At 62.9% G+C, this 19,015-nt stretch overlaps 3 protein-coding genes across 19 annotated transcripts in view; 2 read left to right on the top strand and 1 right to left on the bottom strand.

Annotated features, from left to right (window-relative positions):
* The window catches only part of IGFN1 (immunoglobulin-like and fibronectin type III domain containing 1), a 24,769-nt gene extending 21,504 nt beyond the window's left edge, over positions 1–3,265 (bottom strand). Inside the window, exons 1-3 of the mRNA XM_023534769.1 lie at positions 2,054–3,265; positions 1,521–1,643; positions 305–444 (exon numbers count right to left, since the gene is read on the bottom strand). Of these exons, the coding sequence (XP_023390537.1) occupies positions 305–444; positions 1,521–1,643; positions 2,054–2,060 (270 nt within the window). The 5' untranslated portion in view covers positions 2,061–3,265. The remainder of the gene's footprint in view (positions 1–304; positions 445–1,520; positions 1,644–2,053) is intronic.
* Positions 3,266–4,016: 751 nt separating this feature from the next.
* LOC111744283 lies at positions 4,017–8,922 on the top strand. 11 transcript variants are annotated; one of them, XM_023534757.1, is made up of 7 exons: positions 4,017–4,513; positions 4,722–5,259; positions 5,685–5,884; positions 6,350–6,452; positions 7,027–7,170; positions 7,501–7,608; positions 7,882–8,922. In XM_023534757.1, exons 2-7 carry the CDS (start codon positions 5,187–5,189, stop codon positions 8,112–8,114), a joined length of 861 nt encoding a protein of 286 aa, XP_023390525.1. In that variant the 5' UTR covers positions 4,017–4,513; positions 4,722–5,186; the 3' UTR covers positions 8,115–8,922. The 11 variants fall into 11 exon arrangements, 6 of the variants coding, with proteins under 6 accessions (XP_023390525.1, XP_023390524.1, XP_023390526.1 ...); XM_023534756.1 differs by having other exon boundaries at positions 4,717–5,259; XM_023534758.1 differs by lacking the exon at positions 4,017–4,513 and having other exon boundaries at positions 4,531–5,259; positions 7,027–7,128.
* A 7,089-nt stretch (positions 8,923–16,011) lies between these two features.
* The window catches only part of TMEM9 (transmembrane protein 9), an 11,571-nt gene continuing 8,567 nt past the window's right edge, over positions 16,012–19,015 (top strand). Inside the window, exons 1-5 of one of the 7 annotated variants that reach the window (XM_011367264.2) lie at positions 16,012–16,166; positions 16,253–16,514; positions 16,605–16,710; positions 17,279–17,377; positions 18,755–18,846. In XM_011367264.2, coding sequence (XP_011365566.1) covers positions 17,312–17,377; positions 18,755–18,846 — 158 coding nt within the window. In that variant the 5' untranslated portion in view covers positions 16,012–16,166; positions 16,253–16,514; positions 16,605–16,710; positions 17,279–17,311. The other 6 variants (XM_023534789.1, XM_023534791.1, XM_011367266.2 and 3 more) reach the window with 6 other exon arrangements.

Genomic DNA, 19,015 nt, shown 5'->3' with positions numbered 1-19,015 from the left:
CCAAACATAGTGAATGGCCAGGGTGAAATGGTATCATCTCTGCCACATGGTTGGCACAGGGCCTGCAGCCGGGCCCACGACGGAGCTACGAACGCCACTCACACTGACCAGAGTCAGCGGTGGCACCTGCGAGCCTGCCAGGTGCACGCCTGGCTCAGGCCACCTGGAGCCATGGGACGGAACTGAGCCCTCATCCCCAGCTAGCAATATGTCTCACCCCTCCGTGATCGGAGCCCGAGGAGCCTGCGCGGGGATGGACGGGCAGAGGGGGGACACCCCGGGTGGGAAGCACGGGAGGCCTCACCTGCAGCACGTGCTCCTTGCTGTCAGGGGCTGACGAGATCTGGTACTTGCTGGAGTCACTGAGGTCCCCTTTACTGCACTGCCAGCGCACCTCGGGCCTGGGGTCCCCACAGACCACAGCCTTGAAGATAGCATTCTTCCCTGTGGCAGGAAGAGAGGCGGGCGGTAGGAGGCTGGGCTTAGGGCGGGGACAGTGGACTTTACTGAGCGGTTAACTTCTGTTATTGTCCCTCCCCGGACAGCCAACCGCCCACTCCAGGAGTGGTGCCGGGTCGCCGGCCCCAGGCTCAAGGTCTCCTCTGGCGCCAGGGGCACGACAGCAGTCTCCAGGCGCCCGGGGCGGTCCCCACGGGGTTCTGTGTTGTGAGACCCCTGGTCTCGAGGGAGGGGTGAGGCTGGACTGTCCTCGGAGAGAGGAGAGGCGAGCGGGGCTCGGGGAGGGGGGCCTTTCTGTACAAGTGGGTGGGACGAGGGGTCTGAAGACCGTCGCTGGACTGGGAAATGATGGCCTTTTGTGGTTCCATGTCACTCTCTGGGCGGGCGTGACAGGCTGGGAGAGGAAGGCCATTTTGGAGCCCACGGGAGCTGGTCCTGAGACCCAGGGCTTCACACAGAAGAATGGGAGCTGCCGCCCTTGAGGACGGGCCAGCGGAGGGCAGACCAGCACCCCGGGGCCCTCCCCCTGACCAGTTTCCCACGGCCTCGTTGTGTGGACCCAGAGTCAGATTTAGACAATGTGTCACGGTTTCCTTCCAGAAGGCCGTAACTGAAACTTACTGCAGGGCCCTGTGCTGAGAAAGCACACTGATTTATACCCCCCGCCCACAGCCTGCGCTCCCACTGCCCCCCCGGGCACCGCCTCACGGAGCCTTCCAGACGGGGCTTCCTGAGCGCAGCCTGTGGGTGCTGGGGGTGCACAGGCACCGGACGCAACAGCCGGGAGGGCCCCCACTCACCCGGTTTGAGCCTAACTCACCCGGTTTGAACCTAACTCACTCGATTTGAGCCGTGCCCCCTGCAGCAGCTCCTTGGAGGCAGGGAGAGGGAGGTACCAGAAATGCCACAGTGTCCCTGGCCCCCAATCCGGTGTCCTCTGTCCCTGTCACTGCTCCCAGGTGTGACGGGGTGGTGGGTCAGGAAGAACACCAGCCCCCCCAGCTGCGTGCTGCAGGCGGGGAGCGGGCGCCCCTCTCGGCAGCCCCCCGCCCGGGCCTCACCCTCCTGCAGCGCCAAGGTGACGGGCTTCTGCTCAAAGTCAGGTGTGCTGCACCCTTCTGGAATCTCCTCCACCAGCTGCTGGATCTTCACCCCATACGAGGAGGACTTCTTGGGGGTCTTCCCTGGGTGGGGGCGGAAGGAAAGTGGGCCCTGGCTCCTCCTTCACGGGCGCCCCCGACAGTGGAGCCCCGACCCACTGACCAGGGAGCAAGGGCCCCTGCTCGCTCTCCTGCCTCTGAGCTGCACTTCTGGGGTCTGGGTGGGGCCTGGGCAAGGCCTCCAGTGGGGATGGAGCCCTGGGGAGCGGGCGGGGCACCCTGGGGAGACCCTGGAGGGGGGCCCTGGGGAAGAGCAGGAGCAGGGGGACTGGGAAAGCCTTCCTCCCCAGGGGGCTTTGCACCCTTCATTCTGGAAAACAAATCAAAACCCACCGGAAGCTGGAGGAAGCAGAGACAGGTGAGCTCCAGGTCCCCGAGCCCCGCCCTCCCCGCCCCCACCCAGCGAGGGCCGAGGTGGTCGGTCAGCCTCTCACCTGCCATGGCCTGCCTTCTCTAGGGCTTCCGAGGTCGGCGACTGGTCTCCTGAGAATAGAAGATGGAATTGCTTCTGGGAGGTGGGCTGGTCTCCCCCGTGTCCGCTCCCACGGCCTCAGTGAGCGCCCAGGCCAGGGTCCCGGGTGGGGCCTGGTGGAGTCGCTCTGCCCCCAGAGCTTGTCTAACCCCAGCTAACCACACCGACTGGCCTCCTGCAGCTCCCTGGCCCCAGCACAACACACGTCCCGAGACGTGGAGGGGTTAGGCTGCCTTTCCCGGGTGAAGGGAGCTGGGGCTGAGCCTGCAGTCTGCTGGCGGCCTGGCCTCCTGCTGGGCCCCGAGGCCAAAGACCGTGCAAAGGGCGAGACGCAGGATATCAGGCTCCTGCGTGCGGGGTTCTAGCTCCAACAGCCTGGCCCCCTCGACTTCAGACTCAGTTTCCTGGGGGCAAACGGGCTTTCCGGAGGGGCCAGCAGCGTCTCCCTCCCAGCCAGACTGGACCCTCCGAACCACCGGGTCTGCAGGGAGAACTCCCAGCTGGCTGCTCATCGGCTTTCGTCGGCCCAAGACGTTGGGGTCTCCATGAATTCGCCTGCCCCTCTGGGACTGGCGAGTTATACGGCAGGTACACGGGAGCCCCCCAGCCTGTTCCGACGCCCACCGCGGCCCTTACGCCCTCCGTCACATGGTCCACTGTGGCCCAGGGGCGTGACCCCCAGCAGAGGGGCGGCCTGGCCCCGGGCTGGGGCGAGAGCCCTGAACTGGAGGGGAGGGGGTTCTGCAGTCCCCCGCCCCCCCGTGGTTGGCCTGTGGCCATGGCATTTCGTTTCGGAGACTCCGTTTCCTCCCAAAGAGCCCGGTCCTCAGAATGGACACATGACAGGGCACATTCCTCCCACTCGGCATCTCCCGTTTCACCGCCCACCGCCGGCACTTCTGGCCCCACAGCGTCCCGCCGCAGCCCGGCCGCGGCCCCCCAGGGCGCTGGAATGTCACGGGGCCCAGCGGCAGGGCGTCACGCGGGAGGGCCGAGGGACAGCGGCCGCCAAGCTGGCCAGCGAGGGGCCTCTGTCCCACCCACACCCCAGGACGGCGTCTGGCACCCGCCCCCGACCCCACCCGGCGAAGTTCTACACTGCTCTCTGAGTCACTCCCGGCTCTGTCAGTATGTGGCTGTTTGTCACCCGTGAAGAGGGGACACTAAGTCAGCCCTCTCCTCCACCTCCCGCCTGCACGTCCCGGCTGTGAAGGGTGAGGAGGGCAGAACCCCATGGGGACTCGGGGGTCCCCTGTTATGCCATCCCCGCCCTGGGACCTCCGTTTCCTCCAGGAAGAAGCCAGATTCGGTGCAAGGTCAATGGCACACGGGCAAGAGCTCTGCTTGGTCGGCAAGTGGGGGGATGAGCTCTAGCGGGAGGGGACGGGCGGCAGGGGAGCCTCTCGCCCGTGTGACCCCCTTTCAGAGGAGCCGGGGTTCTCAGCACGGAACAGCAGCTGTGTGCCGCACCCCCCCCTCCCCGGCCCCCCAGTCTTTCGCAGCGAGACTGCCGCCCTGGACCCGAGCCTCCACCCCTGCCCTCACCGCTGCTCGCCCCCTGGGCCCAGGTCCCTGCTGCCTCCGGCCCCTCGGCTGGGTGGTCTCCAGGCAGGGAGAGCCAGGCGGGGCCCCCTCGGCTGCGCTGGCCGTGCTGGGGGTCAAGCCGGCCCCGCTCCAGGCCGCGGGTCAGATCTGTGGCTTGGCCATGGTTTCGCACTCTAGGCCAAGCAAAGCCAAGAAAATCAGAGCCAGGACAGGAGCACTGAGACAGGGTCACCGAAGTCCTCCCTGCAGGGGACGTCCGGCCGATCGTGCCCTCCGCCGCCCCCGTCTTGGGTGCAAAGGTCAGAGAGCACTCAGGCATCTCCACCTGTGCTCTCCCCCGCCCGGTGAGAAGCCAGGTGTGCAGGGCCCGCTCACCTGGGCGCACAGCCGGCCCCCAGCCTCCTGCCGGCTCCCCTCCCAGTTTCCAGGGGCTGTGGCGACTGAGCTGAGATAGGCAGGGCTGGGACAGATGTAGGTCGCGGAGCCTCTTCGCTCCCTCTGCCCCTCCCACTGGCCCCGCCTCCCTCCTCCCCCGCCTGGCAGGGCCTCCGAGGTCAGAGGCGGACGGTCCTGGGACATCGGCCCTCCAAGGCCCCTGCCTTGTCTCATAGAGCTTCACGCTCTTAACCAGACCGGCTTAGTTAAGTCTCGTTTAGATGGTGTTGTCATCATCCAAAGCCTTAGTCTGTCAGCTAGGCTGATCCCTTGGGACACAGGACACCACAGGTCTCACAGATACACAGAGCCACTGCCCTCGTGGGAATCACAACCCAAAGCAGCACCAAACGGGCCACACATTCGAGAGACAGTCACAGACCCAGACAGACACGTCTCAGGCTGTGCCGTGGGTCATGGCCAGGAGACCTCCCAGGATGAGGTGAGCTTTCTGGGGGTCGAAGGGGCGACCCGACCAGCTGGGCAGTTGGTTGGATGGATGGGGGGGAGATGGGAACCGGGGCTAGGGCGGCTCATAACAGCTCTTCTGAAGCAGAGTGGAGGGCAGGTGAGGCCCAGAGGGAGACGAGGTGCTGAGGCCACCTGGTCTGTGGCTTGGGGAGAGACACCTGTTCTCTCCTTGAGGACAGAGAACTGGTTTCTTGCCACCAATGAGCCAGACGTGACTGAGGACTCACGCGAAGCAGGAGAAAGCAGGTCAAGGAGAGTCACACGTCCTCATTCGTACGGAGCCAGTTCTGCGTGTGCTCTCGGGAGCCATGTGACCGCACGCTCGGGGGCGCGTGTGTGTGTGTGCGTGTCTTTGCACGCTTGTGGGCGTGCGGGTGTCTCCCTCACCCCTGTGTCGACCCGGGACACGAAGGAGAGGAAGCCGCAGGCCACCCCGAGGGGCCTGCAGTCCCGCGGCGCAGATGGATGTCAGCCGGCCGGCTCCAGGCTGCCCCCCCACCCCCCACCCCCGTGCCAGAGGGAGCGACAGGGAGCCGGGAGCTGTGGTGCTGGGGGGCGCAGTGAGAGGTGGCTTTGGAGGGCACCAGAGAACGTGACCTCCGACCTCAGGGCTGTGAAGTTTGTCTACGCTGGAGGGCGGCGGGATGCAATCCGCCTTCTTCCCTGAGGCCTGGAGACGGCCTGCAGGCCACCCTGGGGGCCTCTCGTCGTGGAAAGGTGGGGATTTCAGGGCCCCAGGGAACTGAGGTGGGTCAGGCGGTTTCCGCCCGCCCCGTCCTCCGTCCTACAGCCTCCGTCACCTGGAACAGTGATGTTCCTTGTGCCTGGCACGGAGGGGGACCCTTCGGTCGGGTGGCGGTCCTGGGCCGGACGCTGGCGTGGCTCTAGCGATATGCAGTGGGCAGGAAAGGGACTGAGGCATTGCCCACGCCTCAGTCCAGCCCCTTCTGGACGTTTCCAGGCTGCCACCCGAGCCAGGGACAGGGCGTTCTGCCCGTTCTCCAGGGGTCCTTCCCAGCGCCCTGGTTTGGGTTGGTGGTGACATCGTCACACCGCCTCTGCTGGTGGCATACCCCCATGCCAGCTCCTGCTGCGTGTTCCTTTGGGAGTAGGGGAGCCAGTCCCTGCCTTCATTACCTTAGGTGGAAATCGCGGCCCGGATGCGGACAGGACTTGTCCCTGGGAACGCTTGCTCCCACTGGCCGGCAGAGACAGGACCCTGGGGGTGACGCCCGTGACACAACCCCTCTGCCGTGACGCCCTCCAAGGACGCCGTGGCTCCTTCCCCATGTCCAGCTGTCCTCCCTCTGGCACCGACCTCTCAAATTCCCAGCAGCTGATGGTAAAGATCAGGCTGAAACGCCATCCGTGCCCGACGGCCTGGCCGTGGGTCACCGTGCCAAAGCCGGACGCCACGGGAGGGCCTGGGCCGCGGGCTGGGCGGGGAGCTAGGCCCGGGCTTGCTGGGCGCCTCGCGTCCTTGGGAGACCCAGCCACGGGGAGGAAGGGCGGCTGGGTCTCCCACTTGAGGACCTGGGGACTGGACGGGAGACCACCCTTGCTCTCAGAGGGCGTGGGGAACAGCCCCTGTCACCCCCTCGTGACAGCAGCCCAGCCCAGTCCTCCAAGAGTCCCCGTCTCCGCTGTCGGGTCACCAGCAAATGGCGTCTGCTGCTGCTGTGGCTGGCTGGAGAGCCAGCTCACTGTGCCGGGAGAGATGGGGACCGGCGCAAGCACCCGCAGTGGGGGCTCTGCGGGGCCCCCGGGCCCACCGTGTCGTTTAATCGTCGCATTTATGGTTTCCTAGCTGGGCTACAGGGAGGTGCCCTTCCGCCTCGCGACCCCTCGTCCCTCGACCGGAACCTTCCGTGATCATCCAAAGCGAAGTGGCTGGCACTTACTGATAGCAGGTGGATCTGCCCTGTGCCCGTTTGCCGGCTCTCGCCCCACTTGGAAATGCAAAGTCCGTGACAGAGTAATTCGTTTTGTTTACTGTGTTGAGGACAGTGCTTGTCACTCATTCCTCGAATGAATGCCCTCCTTCCCGAGAATCTGCAGGTGGTCCCCCTGACTAACTGGGGTGACACGGTCTCCCCACCACTCGTGCTGATTCTAAGAGGGTGTATCTGGAGGCCTCTTCGTAGCTGTGATGGGGACAGAGAGGGTGCCCACCCGTCTCTGTGGGATGACACTGGAGAATGTGCCAACTGAAGGCACAGGAGGCTCAGAACGGGACTCACACAGCCCCCTCGGCTGCACGGCCTCGAAGCTGGGGCCTGAACGTGAGGGTCGGGGTGTCGGGTGAACAGAGGGACCCTTCCTTGCATCAGCCAAGACCGCATCGTCACCAAGCTGTTACACAGACCCCAAAGCCACCGCCCTCCCAACTCGGCACAGAGACGGAGAGTGGCTGGTGCTCAACGACACACAAGGAGTCCAGTCCGTCGCAGTCCAAGCCACTCCTCTTGTTTAGTTTTGGTTCAGAAAAAAACCACCAGGATTTGAGATGCCAACTGTTACAACTCCATCGAGTAATCAAATATTCTCAAACGCAGACACCAGAGCAGAAAGGAAATAACCGTCGAGGTCAGCAGTCACGACAAGCCAGAGCGACGGCTCCGTCTGGGGGTACGCGAGGCTCTTGCCTCCACGGGGGGCGGGGGCAGCCACACCGTGAGGACGTGTGACTTTGGAGAGCCTTTTCCTGGCTCTCTCCCACGTTCTCGCTGCCTTCGGTTCCTGCCCATTTCATTTCTCAAACGTGGCTCCAAACGCACGTCTGAGCCCTTTCCCACAGAGAAGCCCACATTCCAGGAGGTGCGAGCCGCAGGCGGCCAGGGTCCAGTGAGTGATGGCACAGCCAGGTGGCCATGACCTTCACTGGGAAAATAATGAAGTGCCCTGACCTGGTGCCAGACGCCACGCTGGGCCACACAGAGGGCGCTTTTCCTCCCACAGCCGTCCCGGAAGGTGACAGTCCTGTCTGCACTTCGCAGAGCGGGGCCCGGACAGCGAGAGGCGAAGGTCACAGAGGGAGCCCTGACGGACGCGGTGGCCGTGCCGGGTGTGAGTCTCTTCACGCCCTGCGCTTGGGTTTCTCCCACCTGTGAAACGAGAGACTGAGGTCGTCTTGACGGCAGCCCTGTCCGCTTCCCCTGGGAGCTTTCTGCTGGAGAACAGGGGACAGAAGGAAAGGGGGGGGGAGGGAGACCCCTCCGAAAAAGGAGAAAGGGACCTGAAAATCCCACCGGGGACACTGTCGGCAGCAGTCACAAGGATAGGTGATAAACCCATCTGGACTGTGAGCTCAGTGACACCTTTTGGTGCTGTCTCTTCCAGATGCCCAGCCAGCATCTACGAGGGACCTCAGGACCCAGAGCGTGCGCCTCCCGCGTCCCTACTTCCCTTTCCCTAAAGGTCCCCTGCATTCCACTCTCCCTGCAGTTGATTCTGGGAAATGCCCCGGGCAGTGTCTGGGCTCCACCACAGACCTCATCCCAGGGGCCACCTGTCAGCCGAGGTCGTTAGATGCTGGCCCCTGGGAGACTGACAGGAGCGGCTGGGCCCGTTAATGCCCGAGGCGGAAAAGGGCTTTGCCGCCTGGTGACTGGCTTGTGCTCCTGGAGGAACTCGAGCAGGAACCAGCTGACGGGGTGCCAGCGCGGTGGCTCCACGGAGCAGGGAGCCCGCGGCCCCGAGGGCTGCTCTCGGTCCAGCCTCGTGTGCGACTCTGTGTTCGCGTGCGTGCTGCCGTTTCGGACCCTCCTGCCGTTTCCTCTCGTCACGTGGTGTGAGCCGAGCCACATGAGTGGGAGATGTCCCTTGGACCTCTCCAGGGCACCTTGCCTGGTGGGCCTCTCTCCGGCCCCCGCGACGGTGCCACTGACCACACAAGGCTGGCCGTCACTGGTGCCTCCTGAACCGGCCCTGAGCCACCTCTCCGCGGGAGGCTGGGAGCAGACGTGGCCTCAGGCCTCCTCGGGGTCACCCTCAGCTTTCTCTACACACATCACGGGGTTGAAAAATTGCCCTGACATTGCGGGTAGCACAAGAATTTAAAGAAAGAAAATGAGCTTAGGTTAAAAGGACCAAGACCACAGTCTAAGAAGAAATAAAAATCGAGGGGCACTTGGTGGAAGAGACTTGAGCTGCCAGCGATATTTTTTTCCCTGGTCTACACCGGGGGACATTTACGATCTTCTAGAAGAAGTGGCAGGCGGGGGCGGGAGGGTCTACACCAGGATTTGCGACTATGCAAATAGTTACAGCTATAATTTGCAACCGTAGTCACATCTCCTCCTGCCGTGGCTGCAGCCTGCTCCTAAACTGATTGCACACCAGTTTCCTCATTCATTAAAAAGGGTGGCGGTGTTCCTGGAATCGGTCGGACCCCGCCTGAAGCACCGTGTTTTACTCCCTGGGGGCCTGAGCTGGGAGAGGCTCGAGCAGAGGGGAGGTGGGAGATTCGGTCGGAGAAGCGAGAGAGGGGACGAGGGGACCGCCATCGCCAGGGCCACGTGCTACTCGCGCCATCGGGGGGGCGTGGTGCGCGGGGCATCATCAGGGCCATGTGCTACGCGCGCCATCGCCAGGGCCATGTGCTACGCGTGCCATCTGGGCCATGTGCTATGCGCGCGCACGTTCACCTCTGGTGCCAGGAAGCTCGGTCTTAAGGTCATGAGTCCTTCCCCGCTTGCCTTGTCTGATGGAGAAAGAGGAAATTCTCCTGACGGCATTTTCGTCCCGGTCCAGCGTACCTCCGAGGACGTCATCCTCATTCTTCTAGGCGAAGGTCCTTTGCTGCCTCTGAGCCTGCTTTTGAGGTCGCTTACTCTGCCCTGAATCTGGACCCCTTTCTTTCTGCTGAGCGCCCGTTGTTCCAAGCTTGTGGAAGGCCCTTCTCTGCCGGAAAGCTTCCTGCTCAGTTCCCCTGGACTCGCCGCCCCGCCCGCCCGTCCACCTGCTGCCGCTCCGGCAGACTGGGCCCGTGTCTCGCCCTTTTTCTCGCCCACACACATTCGGACACAGTCCCCACGAGTGCCCCAAGGAGAGGACGGGCTCCCTCTGGTTGTCCCCACAGCGCCCCATCCTGGGACCTGCCCAGGAATTACGCATCCTTGGGCGCTGTGCCAGGAGATGGATCCTTGGGGCAGAGACCTGCGCGGACCAAGGACATCACACGTTTACGAGTGACTCCATGGTGGGCAGGATGGGAAGCGGGCGCCTGCTTCAGGACTGCAGGCTCCGGGGTCAAGCTGCTCGCCCACCAAGGCCAATGTCAGACTTGAGGTGGGTCTCCCCCAGCGAACCACCTGCAGGCGGGCGCCCCAGCCTGTGTGGGGGACATTTGGAACCTCTGTGCTCTGGCGTCTCACGAGCCGCCCAGGCCGTTCATGGCTTCGTCGGCCTTCCCGCCAGGGGCGCGCACGGCAAAGGGCCGAGGTGAGAAGAGCCTAGAAGAATCTGCCGTGCGAGCTGGGGAGACCCCGGGGTCACAGGGACTCGACCAGACCACGCCCTGGTGCCGAGGTCCCCTGGGAGGTACGCGATCGGAGGCCAAGGGCCAGGACGAGAAAATGAATGACATATTTGCTCGCGATCTATTTTTAATATCCTGTAAACACATCTTGCTTATAACTAAGGCCCGACCGAGCTGCCAGCCAGGCGCATTCCAGCAGTTCCCCGAGAACACCTCAGAGGTTACCCCATCAAAGGCACAAACCCCTGAATTCCAGACGGACGCCAGCCGCCCAGTCGCAGGCCCGGCGCTGCCCGTGGGCTGTGGTGAGGCCGTAGACAGCCAGCCCCAAAGGAAAGGACTCCGACGGAGGCCCAGGCGGCCAGTTCACTGGAGTCCTGGTCTTGACCCTGAGTGGACCCAAGAGGGCCCAGGGTGTCCGGTGAGAGACCTGCGGACGCCGAGACTCAGGGCGCTGTGGGTAGCCGTGGAGGAGGTCGGGGGGCTGACGTCTGGAGCCTCTGACCTGGCCAGCAGCCCACCCCACCAACCCTTGCTGAAAAAATCTGCAGGGAGCACCATGGCCAGGGGGCTGAATCCCGAAGGCCAGCGGAGCCCCCAGACCTCCCTGTCTCTCCTGACGCTGGGGGTGGGGCCTTGTTCAAGGAATCGTGACTCACCTTGCTCACCTTGGGACACCTGGGGGATGGCTGGGAAGAGCAAGTGTCTCTGAGGTGGCTGCCACCGCCGTCACCTCAGAGACACTTATTCTGCCGCTTCCTTCCTGGGGCTGATTTTCAAGCCTCAGGGGTAACGGAAAGCAGCCCCCTTCCCGTGGCCCTGCCTGTCCCCCAAAGATGATGGCTGTCCTTGTCCCAGGCTGAGCCCCGCCTCTCCCAGCCTGAGAGACGCAGTAGGAGACATCGGCTTCACTAGGAAGGAGGACTCACGCCTTAACCTTTGGGGACAGTCAGAGAAGCTCGTCTCCACGAGCCTCAGAGGAACCCAGAGCTGCCCCTTGCCACCAGCTGTGTGCCCTGGGGCAGGTCCCCACTCTGTCTGGGCCTGGGTTCCCCATCTGTTCCGTGAGGGGCTGGGCTCAGAACGCCGGGCCTCCCACGCTGAGCAGCAGCAGAGGACAGCGGTCTGGACGGCCGCACCCCAGCCCGCCTCCCTGGCAGGACCCCCGATTGGTAGCCCTCTCCCACGTCCCCCCAACTTGCCTTTCACCCCCCTGACCAAGCGGTTGGGTTGGTTTCCTTCTAATCAATGACGGACTTTTTAAAGAACGAGCCCGCATTTCTGGGGGGGCAAAGACCTGAGGCCGGTGTGTGATCGTGACAGGAGCCTCTGCCCCGTTTCCACACCAAACACCATCTGGGGTCTCTCTTTTGTCCTTAAAAGGTAGTGAGGTACGTGGAGTTTACTGTACCCCGCCAAGCAGGTGGGAAAACTGAGGTCCAGGGGGAGGCTTGCAGGGTGAGTGGCAGCTCGGACTGCTGGTCCCTCAAGAGGCCGGGGCGGAAAGCCTCTAAAGCCACCAACCCCGCCAGCTCCAAGTGCTCTCTGAGGCGTAAGTGTGAAGTATGTGTAAACTGCAGATTACTCTCTCCGTGCTGCTATGTCTCCCGGGATCAGCAGGACCAGGGCAGCTGGCAAGGACACCAGCGGTGACCTCAGGGCTCAGCCGGCGCCCGGAGCCCAGTGGCCAGGACACCCCCACTGGGGCCAGCTCAGTTACCGCAGCCCTTTGCTGCCAGCCGCGCCCAGGCAGGGGGGCTGGGCCTGCAGAGCGGACGCCCTCACGGCCGCATCTCAAGGGAAGGGGAAGGGACAGCCCCCCCAGACCCCTGCCCCAGGCCCTTCCGGGCTCAGCGGCTGGGTGGGCGGCCGGCTGGCAGGAGGGTGCCCTGGAGGTGGGCCACGTTTCCCTTGGGGGTCAATTACATGGGAGGAAACCTGAGCTGTGCCTGTGTCTGTACAACAAGCCTGTCGCCTGGTGGGGTAATCTCCATGCTTCTCAGGTGACCGCTGCTGGCCCGGGACAGAAATGTCCTCAGCCGGGGGCGCCACGTCCCCTGAGGGGCGCGGACTGCACAGAGCCTCCCAGGGTGGGCCGCGCGGGGCCTGATGGCCGGAGCGAGGGGTCCCTGGGCCAGGGCGGACCCCGCCAGGGCCCAGAGGCCGCCGCCCCCGGCCGCCCCACGCGGTCAGCGCCAGGGCACTGCCGTCGCCCTTCGTGTGCCTGGGGCAGGCATTTAGTCTTTCCATTTTTGCCCTGGCGCTGGCTGTCCCGGCCTTCAGCACAGGGCTTGACACGTCCCGGGCACCTGGTGCTCGTTTGCTGATTCACAGGTCCGGCCACTCGTCCGTCTTCCAAGAAAATCGTGTTCTCAATCCTGTTGGTATTTTCATCACACAGTTAAGACAAGTGTCACATGTGCCACTGGGAAAGCGCCAGCGTCCGGGTGGGTGCGTTTCCCCTTTTAAGGACAAATTAGGATGGATCGAGGATTATTCCTCATGACATAGCAAATCTTTCTTTCTCTTGAGCTCTGCCAGAGTTGGCAGAGGACGCTGTTGGGCCTTCCTGTGGCTTCGGCGTGGGGGTGACCTCGGGCTGACCCTCAGGGCGGAGGGGCGGCTGTGGGAACTAGTTGGGTCCCGAGGCCCACTCCCTCTTCTGGACTTTGAGCACGGAGCAGTGCCTACGGACGCGCGGACCCCAACGATGGCCGGGTCGCCTACGGGGGGCTCCTCAGGTGCCAGGCGCCGGCCTGGACCTCCTCCCCCACTGACCGCACTCATCCTCGGCAAACCGTCCTCAGAGAAGCCGCCCTGAGCACACAGGCCAGAGCCTTCCGGGCCGGCTGCCCGCATGTCTCCGGTCGGAGGACTGTGACGGTCGGGGTCGGCCCCCAGCCCATGTGTCTCCTGAGGGAGGCACCCTGCACGTCCATCCCGGTTATGCCGCGCCCCAGGCCTCGCGGGGCACACAGTAGGCCTCTTATTACTCGTTGGAAGGAAAGCTGTGGGATCCGAGGGGCTTCACCTCCAGTTGCGTCCGCCCTCCCGGAGCCTGCCGTCTGTGACAGTCACACGGCCCTGCGCCCGCCCCGCTCAGCTCAGCGCCTGCTCCGACCTCTCCCCTCCCACCTCCCTGTCGGACCTTGAAATTCTGCCCACGTGCATGTCCCCCCTTTCATGACCCCGGAAGAACTTGGCCTGTGCCCCCTGTCCCCCCTGTCCCCTCAGTTTTGGGTGTAGGGCTGTCCCATGGATTGTTAGGGTTACCTGTCGCCCCCTGCCCCAGGACTGTTCCCATCCCCCGCCTCAGCCAGGGAGCGGGGCCTCTCTCATCAGACAGCTCCGGTCCGGCCCGGCTGTGGCCTGTCCTGTGGAATTGCCGTGGTAACTGGTCCCCTCCTGCTATGTCCTGCCGCTGCGGGTCCTGGGGGGTGGCCGCGGGGACGTGCAGATGGCAGAGCACAGACATGTGCCGTGAGCCCCGTGGCCTTGTGGGTAAAAGCTTCGCTTCCGATCGGGACGATGCATAAGCCTGGGGAGGTGTGCAAGGGCGGGCGGGCCACCGTGGACACCTGCGGGGGGGCGTTAAAGACAGGAGGGTCTGCAGAGCACCGCGAACACTCCCGGCTGCACAAAGGGAAACGGTATAAAAGCCTCTTTCCTGACGGCCCCGAAAATACGGGGACAGTGACTGCATCTGGCCCAGGAAGGGGCCGGGCAGTGAGGGCGGCGGGGAAAGACATGCAGACCCAGATTCCTTGGGGGGCCGGACTCTGGGACGGAGCGGGGGTGGGGGCAGCAGAGTCGCTCCTGGAACGCAGACCCCCACCCCGGCCTGTCTGAGCCTGGCCGTCGGGTCGGCTCGGCGCCCGCACTCACCCCCCGCACTCACCCCGAACCCTGGCCGGACTCTTTCAGTGCTGTGGGCCACCTACTGTCCGTAGGGGGCCGGAGCTGGGCCCCGCTCGCTCAGCGCCTGTCTGGTGGCCATGTGGAGCTCTGTAGAGACGGTGCCCAGAGCCAGGAGGAGAGCCTCAGCCTGTCCTTGCGGTCTTCAGGGGCCTTGCGTCTCCACCCCAGACGCACCCACACCACTGTCCGCTCAGACCTCCGTGAGGGGGGACATGTGACAGCCTGAGGGCTCTGGATTCCCGACGGGACAGATACGGGGCCCTCAGGAAGTCCCCTCCACCCTGCCAGCCAGGGGTGTGATGGTGACAGGACCTCCAGCACCACCCAGCAACCCATTCCTGCCCAGAGGGTCCCGCCTTCGCGTCCCTCGTCCCCCACGTGAGGGGACGGGACTGCCCACAGAGCTCACAGAGGTGGCCTGGCCTGGAGTGGCCCGACCAAGGGCCCCTTGTGTTTCCCAAGAGGACTTCTCGAAAGTGGCCAGTGCTTACACCTTCTGGGAAAAATTGTCACTATGTTGTTTCCAGAGGCCAGAGCCCTGGGAAGTGGGAGCAGCACTGAGAGCATGTGGTACTGTCGAGTGTCCCTTGCCAGGTGGGCCGTCCCTAGAACATGGATGCCTGGTGACAGAGGTTCAAGTTCTGCTGGGATCTGTGGTCGAGGAAGCGACCTCGCCACAGCTAGTCCCTGGGGAAGTCTCAGTGCAGCCGAGGTCCTAGACTTGAGGACACAGCGGGGTCCGTGCTGGCTCCGCATCCTGATTCTGAGCAAGGCACGAACCTCTCTCGAGCCTTCCTCCTTTGCAGAAAGTGCCTGTTAGTCAAGCCACCTAGTGTGGGGCAGTGTCGCCACCCAGCGGTAGAGACGTGGCCAGCACCAGGCCCAGGCCCCGCCCCCAACTCCTCCCACTCTCCCTCCCTCCGGCGCCGCCGACCTTCTTTCTTCACCAGCCGTCTGACCAGACATCTTCTGCTCCAAGCTTCGGCACATTGGCACCGCCCGCCAGGCTAAATATACCGCGTGTGCGTAGGGCTGGCTCCCTCTGCTCCTGCTGCTGGGAATACAAATGTCACCCAGCGGCTCCAGCCCTCCGCGTGGCACCTGCTGTCTCTACTTGTGGACGGCCCTTCCTCTCCTTGTCGTGGTTTGGTCTGCCTTCTGCTCCAGACCGTGAGCTTCCAGAGGGCAGGGGCCTTGCTGGCCTGTCGTCACGGGCACGGCTAGTGCTCAGGGCACAGTGGCTGAGTCACCAGAGGAGAGGACCTGCCCCACTGACCAGCTCAGTGGTTACAGCCAATTCCACTTAGTCATTTTAAGTAGATCAGATTGATAACTACTTAAGTTCATCCTGTGGTTTAAGCTTTTCGTGGGCATATTAAGTTTTGCTGAATAACTGAATAGCCCCCCAAATTTCCACAGCATGTCACTATATATGTTCCCCCATCGCAGAGCTGGGTGGCGGTTCAGATTGGAGAGATGACTTCCTTCAGGTGGCCATTCGCAATCCTAGAGTTCTTCCATCATGTGCCTTCTCCAGCCCTGGGATGTCGCCCCCTCTGCTTCCACCAGCCCGAGGGGACAGAACACAGAGAAGTGTACATGGGTGGGGGGATCGTAGCAGCCAGTGGTCGCGCATCACACATCGCTTCCTGTCCTCTTCCACGGGGATCCTCTGGCAGCAGGGAAATGCCATCCAGCTGTGTGCCCCAGGAGGCGAGAATGTAGACCAGTTATCCCAACCCTTCCCAGCCCCACCTCCATGGGTCCAGTGGTGTGACTGCACCTGTATTTTCCGTCCTGGGACGCAGGGCCTGACTCGGGAGCTCCATGAACACTCCCTGAAATACCGGGCTTGGGATGAGCCTGTTTTCCTAGCGTGAAACGCCGAGACAATGGCTTCTGCGAGAGTGCACCCCAAAGCTTTGACCATTACAGAATTTACTTTGTCTGATGGCAAGTCTCAGGCTACGCCTCCCTTTGGTGTAGGCTTCTGCTGCTTACAGAGCCCTGAGCCCCAGGACGCCTGAGCCCTGTCACCTCGGCCACCAGAGGGCAGTGTGGGCTGCTTGTGACGATGACACTGACCCATTTCCAAATTTTGCAAGTCCGCCTCCTTCAAAACGTGGCTGATGACCTTAGAGGATTTCTTTGTTTGCTTTTCCTATTCTATTTCATTTGGAAGCAAATGAAGGATCCTCTGACAGGAAGCTGTCACTTGTGTAGAACGGTGAGTCCAAACTTCTGTGCCCACTCTCATCCCTCCCTCCCTCCCTCGGTCTACAAACATCTCCGTAAACTGTCTTTTGACTTTAGATATGATATATTAGAGGTATTTCCATCACGCTGACCCTTCTTGGTGATACGAATCTTTGGGTAGCAAGTGCTCTCTGCTCCTAAGACTGTGGAAATGTCACCGAAATCTGGGAGACCTGCAGAGATCAGCGGAATCTGTCACAGTGGTAGATCTGTCTGGCCAACGTCGCGTCCACACTGGCTGCTGTCCCCAAATCGCGGAGTCTGTCTTCCCCTGGAAAAACTGGCCCAAATCCTTTATATCGCTAAACAGCATTTCCAGGTGGCGAGGACAAAGCCCTTTCATCTGCTTTTATTGTTATTGTTGTAGTTGCGAGTTTCTTGTTTACCAAGTGCTTTCTCTTTAAAACAGCCAGGCGGAGCGAGTTTGCTCCTCTCTGAAACCCGAGTTTTTTAATCCGAGGGGCCGAGCGCGGCAGCTCAGTAGGCGCACGAGGGCTGGACCCCTTCCGTTTCAGGTTTGGAGGGCCGACGCTCCCTTTTCTTGTCTGCTCGGGGTTGAGAAATGCCTCCCGGTCCCTTGCGCGGGAGCCTGGGCGCCCAGGAGGAGGCGGGCCTTGTTGCCTGGGCGACAGCAGGGGAGCGGCTGAGAGGCTGCTCCGGCAGCCAATGGAAGCCGGGAGAGGCGGGGTCAGCCGGGTCTCGGGCTGCGGCGGCGGCGCTCGCAGGCGAGCGGTCGGACGTGGGGGAGGGGTGCGGTGTAGTAGGGGTCCCGGGGGTCCTGGCCGACCCCAGGCCCTGGGTGTGGCGGGCGCTGCCTGGCCATGGGGTCAGGGCAGCCACACTCTGCACCCCAGTTCTCCTGTGGCCTGAGCGGGCGGAGATGGCGGAGGGCGGGGCTCGGCGGGTCCAGGAGGGCATTCGGGGCCCCAGGATGCCTCCTCTTTCTCCTTGGTATCCCCAGAGACCGGGGGAAGGGATCACAACACTTGGCGGCGGGGTACGGAAGCCCAGCCCTCCGCTCCCTTCCATTCCCAGGTCCGGCCGCGGCCCCCACCCACTTCCGACTCGGTGTCCCTTCTGCAGGTGTCCGGTCTTCCGGCCGCCGGACTGGCAAGCATGAAGCTCCTGTGCTTGGTGGCTGTGGTCAGCTGTTTGCTGGCGCCACCAGCCCAAGCCAACAAGGTGAGTGGGCGGGGCCCGCAGCACCTGTGCGCCTCACCTCCCCCCCTCCCCGCATGTGGACGGGGCTCCCCAACCCGCCCCTCCCCTGAGCGCCCTCCCCTTGGGGGTGTGCCCTCAGGGGCGAGACCGCAGGCCTCCCTGTGGGTAGGGCGAGCGGAGGGGTGGGGGTCCAGCAGGGATTTTGTGTTTGGGGCAGTGACATTAATAACTGCTGCTCAGGGAGACTCGCATAGGACAATGAGTAGCAGCAATGCGCTCTAAGTGTGGAGTCCCACACTTAGATGGAGGTTTCTGCAGGGAGGGTGACCAGCCCGATGCCCGGGAAATGGTTCGGATCCAGGTTTGGGCAGGCCAGTGGAGTAAGCGATCCCGAAGGCCTCCAAGGCTTCCAGTAGGTCTGAGGTGTTAAAACACAAAATCCAACCGAGTAAATTTGACCATCTCATCGGCCTGATTAAGCGCTGTGTGAACTGGGCAGCATGCCACCTAGCAGCTAGGAAGGCAGTCGCAGGGGCTGGACAAAACAGGAGGGTTATATAGGAAGAAGGGTGGGGCAAGGGAGCTAGTGACAAAAGACAAGTGGGGATTGTTTGGGGGAAAGGACGTTTCGGCTTTGGGGGGGAGAAGGGGAAGGGTTTTATGTAGTTGCTCTTTCAGTGTTGCAAGGAGAGGGCCCATGTGACAGGTGATCTTCCTGGCGCTCTGCCAGAAAAGCCCAGACTGGTTGATGAAGATGATGTTTCTGGGAGAGGCTGGCATTGCAGTCAGATGGGGTCATCAATCCAGGTTTGGGATCATGGAGCTTTAGCAGGAGCGATGATGCCATTCGGGACCTGGGGCTTTTCTTTGACAGAGGGTGTGTGTCCACTCCATCTGGGGAATTCCTAGTTGGGATGAGAGTATTTGTGGGTGTCCCTTACCCGGTCTAGAGAGGAAGAACGTTGAGAGGGGTGCTTGAGTAACCCATAGAAACAACCCCCCGTTTCTCATTCACCACCCCGCGCCTCCCCTAGCCTAACCCAGGAAGTTGGAGAGGGAATGGGGGGAAGAAGCCAGCCACCAAGACTGCTGGGCAGAGGTGCACACCCAAGGATGGGCTCAGGGTAGAGGACTGTCTCTGTGCTTGCCACGTGCCCCCACCCGCAGCACCGTGCAAGGGGATGACAGCTTTCTGTGACTCTCGTTTGCCACCTGGACAGCCGGTCTCGAGGACCCTGTGACGGCGTGTCCTTCCTACAGAAGTTATTCCTTGCTGAACTTGGGGGTGGGGAGAGGTCGGGACCACTCACGGGGTCCCCTCACAGGACGGGAGCTGCGCGTTGAGTGTCTGGCTGGAACCCGACCCCGGGGCATCCCTGATACGTGCTTTCCCTCCAGAGCTCTGAGGACGTCCGGTGCAAGTGCATCTGCCCGCCCTACAGAAACATCAGCGGACACATTTACAACCAGAACGTGCCACAGAAGGACTGGTGAGGCCTGCGCAGGCTCCGACCATTCTGCCTGGGGCCCGTCCCGCTCGCGAGGTGCGGGTGTGGAGTTGGGACCGAGGCGCAGTGTTTGGTGGGAGTTGAGGCGGCGTTTCTAATCCCCGCTCCTGGGGGCTGGGACGCCCCATCCTCGGAGCAGGGAGCCGAGCGC

The sequence above is a fragment of the Pteropus vampyrus genome, unplaced genomic scaffold (genome assembly GCF_000151845.1).
Source record: "Pteropus vampyrus isolate Shadow unplaced genomic scaffold, Pvam_2.0 Scaffold131, whole genome shotgun sequence".
NCBI lineage: Eukaryota > Metazoa > Chordata > Mammalia > Chiroptera > Pteropodidae > Pteropus > Pteropus vampyrus.
The sequence above is the reverse complement of the archived record's forward strand: the minus strand, read 5'-3'. Positions and strand labels throughout refer to the sequence as shown.